At 39.3% G+C, this 20,135-nt stretch overlaps 2 protein-coding genes across 8 annotated transcripts in view; both read right to left on the minus strand.

Annotated features, from left to right (window-relative positions):
- cdk5rap2 (CDK5 regulatory subunit associated protein 2) overlaps positions 1–3,757 on the minus strand; it is a 45,386-nt gene extending 41,629 nt beyond the window's left edge. For 5 of the 7 annotated variants that reach the window (XM_049603434.1, XM_049603437.1, XM_049603438.1 and 2 more), the window contains exon 1: positions 3,553–3,756. In XM_049603434.1, the coding sequence (XP_049459391.1) occupies positions 3,553–3,605 (53 nt within the window). In that variant the 5' untranslated portion in view covers positions 3,606–3,756. Of the gene's footprint in view, positions 1–2,615; positions 2,772–3,552 lie in introns of those variants that run through there. The other 2 variants (XM_049603435.1, XM_049603436.1) reach the window with 2 other exon arrangements.
- Positions 3,758–8,002: 4,245 nt separating this feature from the next.
- Positions 8,003–20,135, minus strand: part of col27a1a (collagen, type XXVII, alpha 1a) — an 86,323-nt gene continuing 74,190 nt past the window's right edge. Inside the window, exons 35-61 of the mRNA XM_049603397.1 lie at positions 20,056–20,109; positions 19,920–19,973; positions 19,682–19,789; positions 19,216–19,269; positions 18,984–19,091; positions 18,804–18,857; positions 18,621–18,674; positions 18,123–18,179; positions 17,966–18,019; positions 17,827–17,880; positions 17,651–17,704; positions 17,087–17,140; positions 16,741–16,848; positions 15,560–15,667; positions 15,263–15,370; positions 15,099–15,152; positions 13,144–13,206; positions 13,004–13,057; positions 12,882–12,917; positions 12,729–12,746; positions 12,579–12,614; positions 12,447–12,473; positions 11,350–11,400; positions 11,088–11,256; positions 10,892–11,001; positions 10,545–10,763; positions 8,003–10,415 (exon numbers count right to left, since the gene is read on the minus strand). Coding sequence (XP_049459354.1) covers positions 10,269–10,415; positions 10,545–10,763; positions 10,892–11,001; positions 11,088–11,256; positions 11,350–11,400; positions 12,447–12,473; positions 12,579–12,614; positions 12,729–12,746; positions 12,882–12,917; positions 13,004–13,057; positions 13,144–13,206; positions 15,099–15,152; positions 15,263–15,370; positions 15,560–15,667; positions 16,741–16,848; positions 17,087–17,140; positions 17,651–17,704; positions 17,827–17,880; positions 17,966–18,019; positions 18,123–18,179; positions 18,621–18,674; positions 18,804–18,857; positions 18,984–19,091; positions 19,216–19,269; positions 19,682–19,789; positions 19,920–19,973; positions 20,056–20,109 — 2,067 coding nt within the window. The 3' untranslated portion in view covers positions 8,003–10,268. The remainder of the gene's footprint in view (positions 10,416–10,544; positions 10,764–10,891; positions 11,002–11,087; positions 11,257–11,349; positions 11,401–12,446; positions 12,474–12,578; positions 12,615–12,728; positions 12,747–12,881; positions 12,918–13,003; positions 13,058–13,143; positions 13,207–15,098; positions 15,153–15,262; positions 15,371–15,559; positions 15,668–16,740; positions 16,849–17,086; positions 17,141–17,650; positions 17,705–17,826; positions 17,881–17,965; positions 18,020–18,122; positions 18,180–18,620; positions 18,675–18,803; positions 18,858–18,983; positions 19,092–19,215; positions 19,270–19,681; positions 19,790–19,919; positions 19,974–20,055; positions 20,110–20,135) is intronic.

The raw sequence follows: 20,135 nt of genomic DNA on the forward strand, positions 1-20,135 counted from the left end.
ACAAGTAGACTACTGTGGCTCTGATCGGCGAAGCATCACACAGTGATGGGACAGTGGCGTCACTCACAGACACGGTACAATGCACCAAACATTAGCAACACATCTGGATCACAAAATGACACAAAGGGGAACTGGGGTTGTACTGCCACAACACAAACGCATCACTGGCACATGTAGTAACGCAGTTTATTAAGCATTAGTGTAAATGTATGCTGACAAATTTGGCTTTTAGATGTCAATTACTTCCATAAACAAAAACATTTGGGCCAAAGCTCATGTCCCTCAACTCTGATCCTTGCGTCTAAAAATATATAATGTCCAGCATTGCATAACTACTTCCCATACCTACCCTGGCGGTGGAAGAACTCCCACTCTGCTGCTTCTCTGGTATATTCCTCAGCAAAGAACAACAGCGCCAGCATGACTTGTTTATATCTCATGTCTACAGACATATATTTTATGATCTTTGCATACAGAAATTAGCAGATTATGGTTTAGCTAAGTAGCATAATAATAAAAAATGTATTGATATAAAATGATAAAAATAATAATAATAATAATAATAATAATAATATTGAAGGATGTACTTGTGCAAATTAAAATTTGGGCCTGTGTCTTGTTTTTGTCTTGCTGCTATTAACCCCTGTGCCTTTTCTTTAAATAAACAACAACACTGCTATTTGGTGTTTTGTATTTCTGACGAGTCACATGAAATGACTCTTAATCCATTTTGTACAGTTCAATTCCTTTTCCAGGATTTCTGTGACTCTGGGAACTTTGAATATCCCTACTATAGTTACACTTAATTTAAAGGTTCAGTGTGGACAAGATTCAGGGGGACAGATTGGAAGACATGAAATATAATATGGTAAGAATATTTCTTTAGTGTATAATCACTTAGAAATAAGAATTGTTGTGTTTCTTTACCTTGGAATGAGCCATTTGTACCTACGTAGGGAGCAGGTCTATATTTATAGGGACTGCCATGTTCACCACCATGTTTCTACAGCAGCCCAGAACAAACAAACCAAACACTGCCTCAGATAAGGCCATTTTCACATCTGCCATCATATTCAGAAAGCCCATCTGCAACGAGCAGTGTCAGAAAAACACTGATTTCTTAACGTTAAGCTGCTTTATTCTGTGTTTTTACTGGTTTAAATCACCAGGTCCATTTTTTGGAGAGGAAGAGACCTTTGCTGATAATTTGGCTCCTGGTGAAAACCTCCTGAACGTTTGAATTTTAAGTTATCAGATAAAAAAGGTGAACACAAAATACCATGTGGTAGTTGAGCTGCCTATCACCAACATGCCAAATAGTGTCAAGGAAACACTGATTTGTTAATGTGAAACTGATTTATTCTGGGTTTTTATCAGTTTAAATCACCATGTCAGTTTGTTTTGGAGAGTAAGAGACCTCTGCAGGCAATTCAGCTCTCTGTAGAAACCTCCTGAACAATGAACATGAAAGGAATTCTAGCTGGGAGAAGTTTCACCTGGTGACAAGCTGCAATCCGCACCGCTATAACACTACTAAAACCCCCTTAAATCTTAGGCACTGAACCTTTAAAGCCTCAACAGCATTGGGCTTCAACAATTAACCAAACTGCTCTTCCCCATCTTTGTTTTGCTTCCACTCCCAGCAAAATCTACAAAGTTAGACACACCATATTTCAGTACATTAGAGTTGAGAAGATAAGACTCAGTGTCAATTAAAATGGCATAGCCCCCTTGGACAACATTGAATCATGGTGGATGCAATTAGGCATTTAGACACTGATAAACAACAAAAGAAAAACTCTTACTCTCATGTTAAAGTAATCCTATATTCCCTGAGACACAAAGTGAAGCCATACAACATGAGGAATATGAGGCAGAAGGAGTACAATAATCCTCCACAGAACACTAAGGATCAGTCAAATGTGTTTACAATTGTTGCATCACTGAGGTTTCACATGCTGAGCAACCCCTTCCTGTGTTAATGGAGAGGAAGCACTCTACAACAAGAGCCACGATAAGGCTAAAAGCACCAAACATAAACATGAAAAACAACATCTGTCACAAATTACACTCTCCCATGAAAAATAGATGACATTACAACAAGTCTTATTGACGCTGCATTTGTAGTAACCCCTCCAGTACCCAGTGGAAACATTATAAGCGCCTATAAACAGTGACTTCCTCTTTCTTTTCAAACTCAGTTCAGCTGCTGGTGACAAACATGGAAGCAGCAGAGCTCACAACAATATCAATTACAGTAGTTCATGAAAAACAACAAAAACTGATGAGACTAACAGTACGCACAGACATATTTTTTAAACTAAAAGGGCAAAGTGAATCATGTTTCAGAATTCACGAATAAGTAATTCACACCGCACATATCAGCTAACATCTTGGATTACTGAGGCACGCTTACCACCTGGATGACTGCTTTCACAAGGGACACAGCTGCGCTAGGTCATGTACAAAGGAGACGAAACAAGGACACTACAAACACTGAGATGCTATAACTGGCATATAAAAGGAACAGAAAGAGCAATGTACTAACAGTATCTGGCAAACACTATGCACCAAGAGCACCTAAGAGCAGAGCTAAGAATGCACAGTTCACCTACCACAGTCACACTCCTCTGTCAAGTCAAGGAGAGCCCGCGAACAGAAACAGAAAACATGTATGACATGTCAGAGCTACCGGTAACTCCACATTTTGTACAAAGACAGTGAAGAGAGACGTCGCTGCTTCAATCTGAACCCTGCTGCAAAACTGGCTCTGATAATTTCCGCTTTCTTTCACTGTCTGAATGACAGGTCGACAAAGAGACCGCAGTGTCATCCAGTGAGCTGAGTATGATTTATAACGGGAACAGTTACTGTTTGCCTACACATGACAGGCTCTCTGCAGCCTTTCTGCACTTTTATTATGTCATTATGGTTCAAGTACCTTATCATTTTCTTAATTTGGCTGGGTGAAACTGGCCTCACTAAACAGGTTTTGTTCATTTAGATAAAATCGTTTGTATTTAACGTTGCAAGCTCACTTTCATGCATTGGTAAGTGTTTTCCGTGTATCTACGTCAACAGTAACGTCAGTGCAAACACAAACGCAACCTTAACTGGAATAGCATCGTTTATTTAAATTGGCTACTAATTTAACTTACAACGTTAGCTAAATGTGTTACATTTGAAACTATAGAGATACATTTGATATGTGTGGTCACCCAAATGTCAGACGACAAACTAATTTCACGTTACCACAGGAAAAACAAAAACAGCAACGTCTCGTAAGACGCTATAAATACCCTAAGCAAGAGGCTCTACCGTTTTGTAGCTAACTACTCTTGGTAACTTATATCTAACTTAACTCACTAACGTTACAGCGTTAACAATATATCATACGACATGACAACTTGAGTGCGTCTATGTTGTTCCAGCAACTAGTCAGGGCCCGTGCAGCGGTTACTAGTCACTGCTGTCGGATTAATGTGTTAACGTTAGCTATAACGTTCTGTTACATGCTAGCACTAGCTCGCTAGCTTTCGTTGGTAGGTTTACCTTCCGTTGATGTCAACGGGAAGCGTCAAATCGTCTCCCACGACGGAGTCCATGTTATAGGTTCACTTATTCTGGTTTCTCTCTGGTAAAGTAAGACATTTTACAGACTAGGCCTAATGTAAACTTCGAAAAGCGGGACGGAATTCAAAATAGTCCATGCTACCGCCATCATGATATGGTAAACGTCACCATTGTGCACGTTGGAAACTGGCGATGCCTTCAGGGTTTGTAGGAAATATTTGAATCTACGACTGAAACCAAACCGTGGAAGCTACAAAAACACGGATGTGACGATGTAAAGTACAATAATACGGCCTGTATACTATGATTATTTCATGTTCAATCTCATTATTTATTCACCATGATGCTTAAATGCAAGTTTATCATTTACGACTTCGAAATGAAGAATTTACGAGTAGACAGAATGCCGCATTAAACAGGGTGGATACTGGGACAAAGTGATTGGCCAAAACAAACACTTTGGGGCGGGACATAGAGGCTCAAAAGTACAGACACCTTCAGATCAACTATTTGCCCCTTTGGCATCTATCCAGGTAGTTGGGTTACAGTCTCTGACAAAACATTTTTTAAGAAAAAGTTATCTGTTTTTATTTATGGTGGTCCCAAGAACCCACAACATCTTGACATATAATTATCATCACTGTCAGATAGAGGTAACATAATACCAAAACAGGAATTGCTTACTGTGGCAATAGTTAATAAGCAGCAATTACATTCTTTACAAGAGAGGGGCATATATTGTGTTTTCATGCATTCTTAATTAAATATAAGTAAATAGATAATGCTGGTCCTTATTCACTTCTGATAAAAAATAATTTCATGACTATGAATCTCTCATGCATCTGTGTGAAATTCCTTTGCACAACTCTTCAAACAGCAATCAGTCCTTATCCATCTATTAAAGATGTCACCTCTGTGTTGCTATTTGCAAGTAAGAGGCCAAAGGCATGTAATGAAAGGAAGAGATCATTATTAAGCATTTCTGAGTTGAAAAATGATGGAAGCAAGACTAGGTCTAAACCTGGTATGTGGCTGTTGCGGTTCAGACAAAAAGAATGACATGGCATGGAAAAAATTGATTGAGTACAAAAATGTTTCTGGTTATTTGTGAGTTCAGGTTACATTCTGTATTGGCTCTTCTGTCAGTGAAGAATGTTGCATAAAAGCCGTACAATATTGAATGTCCAACTTTGTCATGCCTAGATGATGATGAGACTGTAGGTCTTACATATCAACAACAATTGATGGACACGGAATGCATACAAAAATAATACAAATGACGATAACATTTTATACGGTACTTTAATATTATGTATTGTATTTAAAAAAGTGGAAAAGGTGCAAACAATCTTTGTAGAAACGAAACAATACATGCTGTGATATGCCTCCTTGCCTGTTTTGGCACCTATTATATGTAAAGTATTAACAAATGACATAGGCAAAGCACAATTTGAGCTCATGCAGCTCATATTGATAGCTGTGCTTTATATTTTGTTTCTATTGTGTAATGACAGATTGAAATAATACATTAATTTGACAAGAGGTTGTGTTGTTTGATGGAAATATTTGCTTTTGTTGCATGTTTTTAATGTTTTGTGAGTGTTAGAGCATTTCACTTTCACTTTCACCTCAGGCCTTTGTGTGAATTGTTTTGAAAGTGTAACCTCTGAATGGACAACTGCACGCAAATGAGAAAAATTGTAACTTGAAATGTCTGACATGTTCATCAAAGAGTATGTTTAGACATAATTTGTATGTGTGTGGCAAGTGTGAAAGTGGGTGTGTTGCATGGATAATTATCACTTGCTCCAGTGGGCTAATTATAGTAGATATACAGTCTACAGTAATGACTGGAGTTTGGGTGTTTTATCACCCATTTAGCTGAGTTCAACTGTCCTGACAGAAACGGCTTTATTATGCCTGGATGGCATTGCAAGTTTTTTTTCCTGCTCAAACACTTACAGTGACAAACATTTGGATACCTATGTGTACATGTGTTTACTTGATGTTTATGAGCTGCACACGGAAAGAGCCAAAAGCCAAGTGGATTTGCGCGTATTGACACACAAATCAATGCTTCTATTGACAAAAAAAAATTTGAAGAATTTTGCAAGAATTGTTTGCTTTAGCAAAACATGGATAATGTTTTGCTGGTTTTATGTAAGGTTTTGTGTAAGGTGTGTAGAACTTTGCAAAGACAGCATACAGTTTCAAACATAGTGCCCAAACAATCAGCGAAAACTGTAATGCCATAATCACTGGTTGAAAAAACATGTTGTAGAATATTTGTTGTTACAACAATTAACTAAATTAAGTTAATGATGTTTTCACATTTGGCCAGTTTAACATTTTATGTCAGCTCAGGTTGAATCAGCATCTTTTAGGCCATGATGTCTGGAGGTTGGCGAGAATGCTGATCAAGGATTAAAGGATTTATCTTTGTCATTATACAATACAGCATTGCATGATAAAATGCTACACTGTGCACACAGAAAAAGATAAAAAGATGTTTAAAATATTTGTTAGAATAGGATACAAACTATAAAATAGGCAATAAAATAGAGCAAACTGTATGTTGGTGAGTAACTAATGACGTGATGGAGATATGTGATTAAATGATATCTTGACCGCCCAACTGGAAATGTTTCCAGTTTTCTTTTCCAAATTCTGGTCACCTTATTCCGTAGTGATAAGCCTCCTGTTGACACATGAAAGATGTGCTCTCACTTGTGGAGCTCTTATTTTGTATTGTCACAGCAGGGTGTTGATTGAGCAGAACTGTGTCCCACAGTGCCCAGCCAAGATAAACTGTTTCTAATCCTCCACAATAATTTTGGGTCCAGCACTGGGTTCGCACACCAGAATAATCAATGTAACAGAAACAGCTGAACAGTAGTTAAATGGATAATTGCATCCTGTTTCAACTTTGTATGATTACATTGTGGAGTGTGCAATGGTGAAATTGAGCCACAATTAGTAACTGCATGTATAGTTCACTGCAAGTCTATGTAATGAATGGTGGTAGAAATGCTTCTGCCTGGTCTCTTATTTAGACTACCTAACATCTATCATTTGCTCTTATACTGCACAAAACTTCTTATTAAATTTTAATTTAAAATACATTCACCACATAATCACCAAACAGTGTGAATCTTAGTCCTTCAGGCTGACCTGAGTGGGCTGTCATCTTTGAGCATCTTGGTGGGCAACTGTGGGACATCAGGCTGTAGAAGGAGCACACCCCAGGATTTCTGTGGAGACTTGTATGTGACAGAACATGTGGGCCACAGCGCCCTCTACAGGCTTTAAGTACCACATTACCTGCAGGCTGTTCTGCAGGCTGTTCCACAGGCTTTCCTCTGGCCTGAGGGTGGTGGGTATTATAGTTCACTTTACATTGTCTGTCAAATAACTGGAAATAGAAATAACAGATACAGTATGAAACAGTAGATGAAGCAGACTTATTGTCTTGAAACTTCAGACAGGCCCATTCATATGTAGCGCAAATAATTTGTTTTTAAAATGAAGCAGTCAACATCCTGGATCATTCTGAGTTTCACAGAATACTCTTGTCTGTCCCACAGACACAAAGTCATATAGTGATGATTTATGACACGGTATGTGCACCTGTTAATATTAGTGGAGCATTGTCTTTTGTTTTGTTGTTTTTGGAAAAAGCTGAGACACTTAGAACTTGCTTGGTGTAAACAGCTGGTTCAGCGCCACATGAAATGTATCCAGATAACAACAGCGACATCGTGTGGTGTAACTCTTAATTACAGCCAGGTTTGAGCACAGTTGTACTTAATTTATAGAGTTGCAGTCCACTGTCCTGTCCTTTTTTTTTGCTGTTGAGTCTTTGTGCATGCTTGCTATATTTACACAACACACAATTAATGGACACTGGTGTCCCATGAAAGATATCATGATGAGCATCATTGTGAGTTTCTGAGAAACACCCAACACTTCCTTTTTTAGTATGAAAAGGATTACCAACTGAGCAATGTGGGCAACCCTGACCCCAAACTCCAAGGCCCCCAAAGGCCTCATATTATACTATTAATGTTTAAATAAATAAGTAGTTATAGTCGTATTTCTTTTATTATTGCATCTGTCTGCCCTGGGAGAGGAACCCCTCCTCACTTGCTCTTCCTGAAGTTTCTTCCTTTATTCCCCCGAGTTTTTCCTTTACACTGTGAGGGTCCAAAAACAGAGGGTGTCATATGTTGTAAAGCCCTCTGAGGCAAATTGCGTTTGTGATTTTGGCCTATATGAATAAAATTAAAGTTTGTAGGTGATTTTTTTTTTTTTTTTTACATATCAGGTATTGTATTTGATATGTTTGTGGATATTCACCCATCCGAACAGTTGAAAATGAATAATCCACACACACAAATTGAAAGTATTTATTGAACAAATGGACATTGAACAATGAATAAACAGTAGACAGATTAAGGATGTTGGCACCAAAATGGTCTTGCTCAGAGTTTGATGACTTACTGTATTTGGCTGATATCTCCAAACAGGCTTTAATTATTAAGGCAACAGAAGATCTTTGCTCCAAGTCGTGTAAAAATGTGAGGTATTCTTAGCTCGTTTTAGTGTCTACAACAGATTTACAAAAAGAAGAAACAGTTTTCACATATTTGCATAATTCTTTTAAAACACAAGTTATAGTATAGCACAGAATCCTGGTACAGTACATGGTTGATTATCATATAGGAAAAAAACAACATAAAGCAAAAATAACAAAAATTAAAAAAATAAAAGATAATTAACATTGCAATAAATTTGTTCTCTGGAGCCCCAAATTTACACATAAAAAAATCTATAAACTCCAAGACCAGTTGGGCGAACTGATATATAAAGTTGTCAGAAAGAGTAGTATTGCTTCAACCAACAGAACTTGCTCAGTCGGCAACCACGTTAACAACATTAAATAACATTAAATTAGCAAGAGGGGATCCACTGTATACAGCAAGGTTTTCACAATTATACACACTTGTGTCCAGCTACAACAAAGAAACTTTTTATTTTATTAAAACTATCTCCACTAGTTGTGTTTCTAAAAAATATTACATACAGCTGTGGGGGGCTTTGTACAGAGAAAAAGAAAACTTTATTCTTATGAAATACTTTAAACCCTGTGATTTATACTGGATACAAAAGGAGTTTTTAGGTTTTATATTTATCTCTAAAATATTTTTAATCAGAAGAAGCATGTTGGTAAATTGCAGCATTGAAAAAAAAGGATCTATGTAGTTTGGGATGGGATATTACCATTATAGTGCATTATGGAAGCTATGGCAATATACTATATGGACTTTTTAAATTCATCTATGCAAGCATGCACTATAAACATCAGAATATTTCAGCAAAGTGGTGTAATTACAGCACTATGGTTAGCACCTTAGATAATCTTACTTAGCACCATGCACTAGAGAGAGGATGGTACAGAAGATGGGAGTTTTGTTTTGATTCATGGATCCACTCTCCTCTCTCCTGTGGCTCAGTTCTCCTCTAAGGAATGCCTGTACCTGTAGTGTGTCTACTGTAAGTGGGGTAAAGGAACTCCTGGTCCCAGAGACTCCTGGTCCCATGTGGTGCAGAGTAAATAATAATAATGATACCCTCCTATCTCTTATCCTAAGTAAAGAAGCAAGGGACTGATACTCCACACTCCACAGTTGTAAAGAAATTAATAAAACACTATGAGAACTCGAGCTCCACACTTGTATTTTCACTCTGACTGCTAATCTCCACAACCGCAGATATTCTCCCTAATCATCAGTGGCATCCGCTTCGATAATGTATGAGTTATAAGTATAGTAATAAGTATTTAATGCACTTACTCTCCACGTGGACGGCTTGTGTGCATCAGTGTGTGGCTTCCGACGCTACTTCTGAGAGATGACACTGATTTTCCCACATTAGGGAGTAAACTGAAAGCCACAATCTCCCATTTGTATTCCTAGTAAATGCATATGCTCAGTTTAAGCACATGAGCCTGCCTCTGGATTAATTCACATGGGCAAAATCACAAAGTGATGAGCACCAAAGGCAAATAAAATGGCACCCCTGAAAAATCCTTCCATATAAGTTTAAAATAACAAATTATCTTCTCATTTTCTATTGCACTTGAAGATTATTTCTTTACATAAGATATACATGTATAAAAGTTAATAATAAGCATATGTACATTTAATTGATCCCAATTACTTAAATTCTTCTCTTCTAAAAGAATTGAATTCCTGGTATTTCCAAAAAAAAAGTACACACAGTATACAGACTGTATACAGTTATAAAAATAAGTTACTATAATGTCCGCTGATTAACTTGGCCTTGGTCTCCCTTCACTTAGCAATGTTCTCGAGAGAAAGTGTGGCATAGAGCCTTTTTTTCTCCAAGCAGGCGTACATATGGAAATCCTTCTTGAAGAGCCACATGGAGAAGCTATTAGTGCAAGAACTCCCCTGCTACTCCTCAGCTCTTCTTTGTCCCCCCCAGCTTCCTCGTGCTCCCTCCCTCTGTGTCTGCAGTCCAATGGGAGTTTGGAAGAGTGAAGCAGGATCTGTTTGGAGGGAGGCTTGGATTATTCTGCCATGGCCTGGAGGAGACTGCGCCGATCTCCACGCCCGCATGAGGGTGTCATCTAGGGGTGATGATGCATCCCTCCATGCTCAGAACTGAAGCCCTCACAGGAAGCATACAGGACCTACTTCTAGGTGGTAGTGTGAGCCAGGTGAAGTCTTAGGAAGGTTATAGATGTCGACCACAGGGAGCAGGGAGGGATCCAGGGAGTGGAACACAAAATGGGTTTGGTGCCAGCGGCCATCTTTTATCTGCAATCCAAATACACACGTCATGTTTTAGTCCAAAACATGGATGTTACAATTAGGGCAATAAGTCTGAATCTCAAAAATGATGTCAACTAAAGCGCACAATGCCAGATGACATCATGTTGGTCCTACCCAGCAGGAATCTTCTAGGACCTCTGGTTCAAGCTCTCCTCCCACTTCGAACACCTCCCCACTCCAAGCTTTGAATCTCACAGAGGACCGGGCAGCCGGCTGATTCTCAGCTGACCTCCACACAGAGATGTTCAGGCAGTGGATGATGATGTGTTGTTCTGCTTCTGAGCTCAGCAGGTGCAAAAAGTTCATCTGGACACGACCAACGCTGATTACTGGCTGCTCAAACAAGGAGAAGAGGCGCTGGTTAACAAGTCTGGTATGTACTCGTGCATAGTAATTCTCTAAATTGTGTAATCTTGTAGACTTTGCTGATGTCATTGGGGTTGTTTTTGTGTCTTAAATACCTTGGCCACCGTTACCGGTTTTAGGCAAGTCTGTCCACCTCCAGTAAAGTTGCAGGAGACTTCTATTGTATCTGACGAGCATCCCAGGTTCGGATCCATCCAATAAGTGCCTGAAAATACAGACACATTTGGGGTAATTAGTATCTAAACATGCAAACGCTCTCAGTCTTTGTCTTAAACACACACGCATCCTCACCATCGTTTAACTTCTGTTCACAGCTGTGCAGGTCCCTGCAGATGCGGGCGGGGTTGTCCCGAGTGCCCAGTGGGTTCTTCAGGCTCTGGATCAGGTTACTGAGGTAGTGGAGGGTCTTAAAGATCTCTGCGCCCTGGTCCAGCATCGGCAGGTCCATCACTGGCTTATTCTGGAGGACAGTAAAAACGATGAGTCTGTACAGCTTGCAACACATTTAAAGATGTAACAAAACAGGGAAATGTCAACGTCACACTCCACTAACCTCAGTCCTGAGTGGGGTGTGTGAATCCATAAACAAAACACCATCTTCCTTCTGCAGCGAGATAACAGAATCTTATATCTCATTTCACCAGTGCCAGTCTATCTTTCTGGGCAACACATTACAGCGTATTCTGACTGCTTTAAAGGAATAATTCATCCCCGAAATAACCATTTGTTTATCAATAACTCATCCGCTGTTATGTTGAATTTGTGAAGATAACTCTAACCCTTCTCACATGCCTCCACAGTGAACGAAGAATCCAAAAACTCAGAAAATTCTTAATGAATTGAAGTCATAGGAGTCCACATTAAACAACAGCAAAACTGGATTGAAACATCGTTTACAAGCTCTTACACAACTCATGCAGTATTATCCAAGTCTCATATACCCAGTCATGTGCTCAGTACTTCCCAAACAGACAGATCTTTCCAATGGGGAACAGAGCTGAAAGTAAAACTTAATGTATGCTTTCTTAAAAGCCAGATTACATTGAAACAAACACTAATTTTACCTCGCTGAACACGGGAGCTGCTGGTTTACCCATTATTTGAACAGTTTGTGTTAATGTTTGACTTTGGTGAAACCTAACTAACCCATTAAAACACCAAAGTCACACAATAACACAAACAAACTAGCTGATCGAGGCAGCAGTGGGCCAGCAGCTCCTGTGATCAGCAAGGTAAAATGACTGTTTTTGTCAATGGAGTCTGGCTTTGAAGAGAGCATAGATAAGTTTCACTTTTATTTCAGTTCCCTGTTGGAAAGGGCTGTCTGTTTGGGAAGCACTGAACATACAACTGGATAAATGAGACTTGGATTATACTGCACGAGTAGTGTGACAATTTGAAAACTGATGTTTTGATATAGTTTTGCTGTTGTTAAACGTGGACCCTATGACATCAACTCATCAAAAATTTTCTCAATTGTTTTTGGATTCTCCATTCACTGCGGAGTCATGCAAGAAAAACAAAGTTTTTTTCACAAATTCAATGTTACACAGTGTGAGTAATCAATATATACAAATATTCATTTGGGTGTGAAGTATTCCTTTAAACCTTATTGGATATAATAAAAGAAACAAACATAAGGTGACTTACAAATGAAAGAGGGATGCCTGGGCGACCCTGAAGGGGGGAAAAAAGTTATTTAGACAATGAATGATGCAACTTAAATGTATGACATTATCTTTGATTGACATTTAGTCAAACCTATAAAGCTGGATAACTTACTGGAGGTCCAGGGGGTCCACGAGGTCCAGGAGACCCCTAATAAAGTAGAAGAACACACATGCTGCATGAGGTTTCCTGTTGTCCATCAAACATCCACAGAAAACACAAATGATCTGTAACAATAGGAAATGTCACACTGTGCAAACATACCCTCGGGCCCTGCAATCCCTGTTCAGAGAGAAAAAAGACACATTTTTAGCCTTAAAATACTGTCATTAAATCAGCTTTTAACACAGTAGACAATGTAAAAAAGTGTAAAATAACAGAAAAGAATACATGTGGGAAGAAATCTAGAAGACTTACAGTTTCTCCACGATTACCCTTCTCACCTCTAGGACCCTGTAAAGAGACGTACACAGTAAGTTGGCTGAAGAATAACAGCAGAGAGGAATGTTAAAGCTTATCTAAATCTGTATAATACATACTGTGCTTCCATTGGGGCCAATAATTCCCATAGCACCTACAACTCCTCCTCTGCCCTGATGGAGAAAGAAAACAATGCATGAAATAAAACATGGGGTTCACCGCATTTCAACAGTGTAATCTAGACCATTGCTCTACTTACCATTGCACCCTGAGGCCCCTTTGGTCCCCGTATGCCCTTTGGCCCGAAGTCTCCTGGAGGCCCCTGAAAAGAGCAAGGATAAATATTTATACAGTCTCATCACACACACACTGTACACCTGTTTAAAACTGTAGTACTTGATGTCAGCTTTGCAAAATTTCGTCTTACGCACCGACTCCTATCTCTAACTATATCTACGTCTCATCATGGAACATCTGACATCCACTAACTGTTTCCATGTTGAAGACAATGTTTCCAGCTGTCCTAACACATTTTGGCTTTGGGTTCTCTGAAGTGAATTCAATACATAGGATAGCTTTGTTTTTTTACTGCCACTCAACCAGACACAGTTGGATTGTGTTCCTGTCACACGATGGAAACTTTGCTTCACACTAGCAGTTGTTTAAAATCATACAAAATTACATAGAAGCACACAAGGTTTTGACAGTGGTGATTGTCGGATTGTTTTAGAAAGGAGCAACACAAACTGGTCATTAGCAGGAAGAAAAGAGGACATTTGTTGGCTTTCTTTAAAGTTTGCTGTTTGTCAATTGGATCTGGTGATGAGACAGAGCAGTCTGGCAACATGCTGATGCTGTCACATAGAGTAACTGTCAGTGTTTCCTTACTGAATATGTATAGTTACAGATTAGCTAATGTTAGTTTATTTTAAGTAAGTGTAAAATGGGATGTATACCATTACGCAGTAATAGAACAGACAGGCAAAAGATAAATTATTGTCACTGTGACGAGCTCCTCCGAGCCAACACCAGGGGTTGGATGTATCGATGATATGTACTGGTACTTGTTGGTATTTATGAAGAATAAATGTGTGGTGAGAATGTGCGCATTTAACGCATACTTCAGACCAGGCACGCACAACTGCGGATCATGTGATGAGGGAGAAATTGAATATGAATTCAGAGATGGGCAGCATTTTTTTAACGTTAATTTCCTTGGTTGTGTCATTATTTTTGCACAGCCTTCTATAAAATTACGATAAAAAGCGCATTTCCAAAATTTATAATAACTTATTCATGAGTGATGACTTTTATCATTATTTTTATTCATATTTGAGCCATCATCATCCTGTTAATGACCTTTTAACTTTATTCTACAATGTGAAGTAGCTACTATGTACTGTCTGTTTCAGCATAAGCAATATGAATGAATCATAGCTCATCTTCTTTGTTTGATGTGTAGTAATGGTGATGACTGACATTTTACCCCGATGAGGGTTGCAGAAACATTTGATATGATAAGGGGATGCTACAAATACTCACAAGAGTGTGTGATGACAACTACTGTGGCACCATGACGATGTGACACCAGCCTATTAAGTGGTGGAGCGGGCACAGGTAACCATATAGAAATGGGTTTTTAAAGGGAGAGTTCACTCCCAAATCAAAAATGCATTTTGTCCTCTTACCTGTAGTGCTATTTATCAATTTAGATAGTTTCGGTGTAAATTGCCAAGTGTTGGAGATATCTGCAGTAGAGATGCCTGCCTTCTCTCCAGTATAATAGGTGGTGAATTTCTGTCTTTGTGCATACAGACAGTTTTAGTTGTAAATCTACACAGTTTTATGCATCTGGCCCAAGTGGTGCAATGTCAAAACTATAACTGAATTTCAAAACAAGCTATTTTTGCAAAGGTTAACTACTTAGACAGTAATCTACTTCCTGGAAAGACGCCCAGGTTTAATTACTGTCCAAAAAGGGCTCCTTCTAACAAAGCCATTTCTAAACATACAACAATACTTCAGTGGTTCATTTAATGCTTAGTAGTCCCTCAGTGACTGATCTGTTTACTAAGAGGCAACAAAGGCTCTGTCAGCCCCTGTTGGCTGTGTTCCACTTTTTAAAGGTGAAGGTTTAGGATCAAAACACAGGTTGGTTTTAAATGGCCATGTTGTGGAGTTGAGTTTAAAATGTCTGTGTTTTGCTGAACGTACCCTTGGTCCAAAAACTCCCAGAATTCCCGGAAAACCTGGTTCCCCTGCATCACCCTGAACAAGAATTACGTCAACAGTTAGAAACACAGAATCTATAAAATGTCACAAAATCATATAATTTATGGTGTCTGTAAGTCATTGCCATCATTATATATGTTACTCACAGGTTGTCCTTTAGGTCCCTGGTCTCCCTTTGGCCCTTGCATTCCCATTCCACCTTTGAAGCCTCTTTTCCCTGAAGGTCCATTTTGGCCTCGAAGACCCTGCTCACCCTGGATGGATGAATAAATGATCAACCGACTGAGTGAAGATCACTGATGGGCAGTTAAATAATTATTTCTGCATTCATCTGATAATCGAAGCAGTCATACCAAATTATCCCTAGCACAGCAGCACATTGTATCTTACTCATTCACTAACATGGCATTACAGTTATTCAGCATATTACTTATCCCTCCTACCTTTGGTCCAAAGGTCCCCTGATCTCCTGGGAGTCCTGGAACGCCAGTTTTACCACGTGAGCCAGCTTTGCCAGGGAGACCAGCCTCCCCATCATCACCATGTTCTCCCTAGATTCATATTAAGAAAGTAAAATGAGTAAAATTCATTGCAAAAATTAATTAATTCATTCATTATTTTATTTGATTTTTTAGGCAGGACCTATGGATGGATAAGAGCTTTCCATTTTGGGCACTCTTTAAGCTTTGTTTAACTTTTAACACAAGACATCTCATTATTTAACACAGAGCCTGATAACATTCATGGGCCCAAGAGGATAAACCATTTAGAGTTTTTTTTTTTTTTTTTAAATTTTACCTGTTGTGTTATTTATCAGTCTAGATTGTTTTGGTGTGAGTTGCTGAGTGTTGGAGATATTGACTGCAGAGATTTCTGCTTTCTCTCTCATATAATGGAACTAGATGGCACTCGCTTGTGGTGCTCAAAGCGCAAAAAAAAAAAAAAAAAAAAAAATTGCAAATGTGGGAACCATTTCATTTCTACCGAACTACACAACCATATCACAGCGCTACTGTGAGCTCATCTGACACCACTAAGCTAGCTAATGTTACAGCTCAGCCGAGGAGAACGCTATTAATGTTTCCATCTGGCAGTGTCATGAACACGAGCCTCTCATCCATAAGTAGATGCACTCTTCCTTCTGCGCGGTGATACAGTTGGCGGGTGTAGTTTGGCAGAAAGAAACTAGTTCCTAAATGAAACTGCTCACAACAAGGTGTGTGGATTATCTTGAGTAACCAGGTCATGATTGCTGGAATAAGACGTTATGGTTGAGTTTTTCGAAAATATTTTTTTGGTGCTTTGAGCACCACGAGCTGAGTGCCATCTAGTTCCATTATACTATATGAGAGAAGGCAGACATTTCTATGGCTGATATCGCCAACACTGCAACTCACACCAAAACGATCTAAATTGATAAATAGAGAAAAATAGACAAAAAATATGTATTTTTGATTTTAGGGTGAACTTTCCCTTTAATGTCTTTCCTCTAATACCACTCTAAGGACAAATGTTGTATTTTTTTCCAGCCCTATTACAGGTTAATTCTCTAAAAGCAAATTCATCATCACGTTGTTGTGTGTTCTGTCCAACACATTTGCAGAGATTTCTTTGTTTGTCTCACCGGCATGCCTTTACTGCCATCCTTTCCTGAAATTCCATCCGCCCCGGGCACACCCTCCAGTCCCTCGCGGCCCACCACACCTCTGGGACCCGGAGGACCACCTCCACCCTGAGGAGAAGGAAGGACTTATTAGAAACCTTGACCGAGCATGACAGTGTGGTCATCCATCTTTACTTGACTGAATTAACCTGTTGCCAGGTAACTCTATTCATAACATTTGTTTATGCCTCGTTCCCAAGTATTCTAGCCATGAATTCAAATTTTTTAAAGGCTGAGCAAAACATTTGTCTTTTGTAAACATATATTACATAAGTCATGGAAGCAGGTTTGAAGAAGGTTGACTTACCTCTCGTCCTCTGGTTCCTTTCTGTCCCAGCTGACCCTTTTTGCCTTTCTGACCCTGAAGAGAGGGACAATGTTTTAAAGGTGAAAAAGGATTATTGGTTATAATGTCCCATGTAATGTTTGTCACTGCCAATGACCTACAGTCACATTTAACCAGGTGTTAGTACCCAGCATGGCATTTCTTTCTCAAGCCAAAAGAAGCAAATGACAGCATATTACTACTGTATTATTACAGTACTTTCAGGCTGATTAATGACCTCCTTATTAGATGTTTCTGTTGGAATTCTGCTACGTTAGCTAACTTTCTCACTTTGCCAAAGACATGCTGATGTTGTTGCTGGTAATGAACATCAATAAAATTGGTTACATAATGCTTTTTTAGTCTATTACTCCATAAATTAACAGTTCAAACATACCTAAAACTCCCATTAACCAAAGCTAATGCAATACAGACAATACATAGGGATGCATATAATTTTAACTGTTCAAACATGCACGCAGAGGAACAATCACCTTCTGCCTCACACAGCAAAGACACAAAATGTTTTTATTTTGACATCCTTACTTGATCTCCTTTGGCACCTTTGGGTCCTTGTTGCCCACGAGGTCCAGGATGACCCTGAAATTACCAGTTATGTTAATGAAAGCAAATAAAGACAACCTGTGTCAGCATGCCTGCTGGTTGTTTATCTAGACTTAATGACAGAACTGTGTATGGAAATCACAAGTTTTGACACTCACAGGTTGTCCAGGAGCTCCAGACCTGCCCCTCTCACCATCCACACCAACTAGACCCTGAGAAAGAGTAACATAATATAATCTCATGAACTTGTATACCCAAATAAATCATTTTAAAACCACCTGCAGTGACAGTACTTACTACATATCCCGGATCTCCTGATTCCCCTCTTTCTCCTCTGTCACCTGGAGTACCCTGATAAAACAAGAAATATATGAGCAAACTGCAAATGACTTGATTTCTGCCATCTTATAGCAGACAAAGCAGGAGGGAGAAAAGTAAGTCAGGTGTGACTTACTATGTCACCTGGAGGACCAGGAGGACCCTCTACTTTCCCATCATCCCCCTGTTCGCCCTGTGGATAGAAGTTAGAACAATGAAAATTTAGACATTTCATATGGAGGACAAGCATTCCCTGACATTTCAGTACACTGTATCTAACTTTTGAAACATCTCCTGAAATGTTGCTTATGCACACCTTCTTTTAGATGCGTTTATATCATTACAGGAAAAATCCGACAACCTCCCCATGTGTGTAAAGTGACATCTCTTTGCCAAATAAAAGCTGCGATATTATAACAACGCATTGTCTTTGATGAAGGCACTAAGGCTTCAAATCAAGGGTGATCAGTACAAGCTGCTTACAGAGAGAGATGTAAGCGAGATGCTTGTTTGTGATCAATCCAAGCTGGTGCTTGCATATACTTGGAACAGAATGAGCTCAGATGTAGGATATAGCATAAGATAAAGAGGATGTGTATGAGATCAGTGTTACGCATAAGTGAACGAGGTGTACCTTTTCACCTTTTGGTCCTGGAGGCCCTATGGGGCCCTGTGATCCCTGATGGCCCTGCAAAGACAGACACAATACATTATGTTATGTGAAATGATGCACTAAATACTAATAACCATAAGAGGCTTCTTTAATGTTTAATGTCCATCCACATGCAGACACCTACTTTTAATACGGTCATCTTACCTCATAACCTGCAATACCAGGTTCCCCCTGTTGACCCATTCGACCAGGAGCTCCCTAAAGACAACAAATGTTGTATCCTCAGTCACATTATGTAGAAATTTAGATGACATTCAAACGTATTATGAAAACTGTTTAAAAAAATGAATGATAAACATGTATATAATTACTGTTCCACTTTACCACGTGTCCGATGGTTCCTCTGGACCCCTTCGGCCCAACAAAACCTGGTGGTCCAGTCTTCCCCACTGTCCCAGTCTCCCCAAGGTGACCTTGTTGACCTTTTGCACCCTAAACATTCACAAAGAATAAGTTACAGAACAGCTAAACACACAGCATTTCTATGTCACTGCGCGTGTATACGTTTGGTTTCTGAGGGATTAAACTGCCATCAGAGAGTATTTGACTTTAATACCTTTGACCCTTGTTTGCCTCTTTCCCCGATTTTGCCAGGTTTCCCTTCTGGGCCCTTCAGAGAGAAAGCAAAATTAGGAAACAGCTTAAAGTGGAAAACGACAACTTTACAACATCCCGCCCAACACAGGACACACTGCATTTTGTTTTCCATAGTTACTTCGGTTGTTCCACTATACGCCATTTCCATTGTTGATAGAAACTGCAAAGAACTTAAACTGATATGATAGCTACTTTGGAAAACAAAAACTCTTCCTGTTTTGGTTGGGCAAAATTGAGCCTTCATTTCCCAGGAGATCATATGCAGTGGCAGATATAATTGCAAATTGAAAGCAAGGCTAATAGAGAACCAGTCTAAATGCTGATGATGTCATTATTCTATAGCCATTACATTGTGCAATCAACATTTACTTCATTATGACAAGTTAAAGCAAAAAATGTGTGTTGAAATTGGACAGACCACTTACTCTAACGCCAGTGAGTCCAGGACTTCCAGGTGGGCCTTCCTTTCCCTTTAGCCCAATTTCACCTTTTTCTCCGTTGTCGCCCTCTTGACCCATGTCGCCTTTTTCACCCTGAGCAGACACACATAAAAACATCTATTAAAGTTAAAATTACTAGTACAGAACATGGCAGCATTTGGAGTTGTTGTCTTCATAATATCCTAATAACACAACATGAGGTATATTTAGGGTAACACGTCACCTTGGTTCCATCCGGACCAGCTGGACCAGCTTCTCCCTCTAGGCCTGGCTCTCCCTGTTATCATACACATATAAAAGTTAATGAAATGAATGGCTCCATCTGTTAGGAATGCAGAGTATTGGATAGTTCAACGCACCCTCTGTCCCATTAGTCCCTGCTCTCCGATGTTCCCAGCAGGTCCGATGGCTCCCTGACACACATGGATGCAAAAACATG

The sequence above is a fragment of the Epinephelus fuscoguttatus genome, linkage group LG18 (assembly GCF_011397635.1).
Source record: "Epinephelus fuscoguttatus linkage group LG18, E.fuscoguttatus.final_Chr_v1".
Lineage (NCBI taxonomy): Eukaryota > Metazoa > Chordata > Actinopteri > Perciformes > Serranidae > Epinephelus > Epinephelus fuscoguttatus.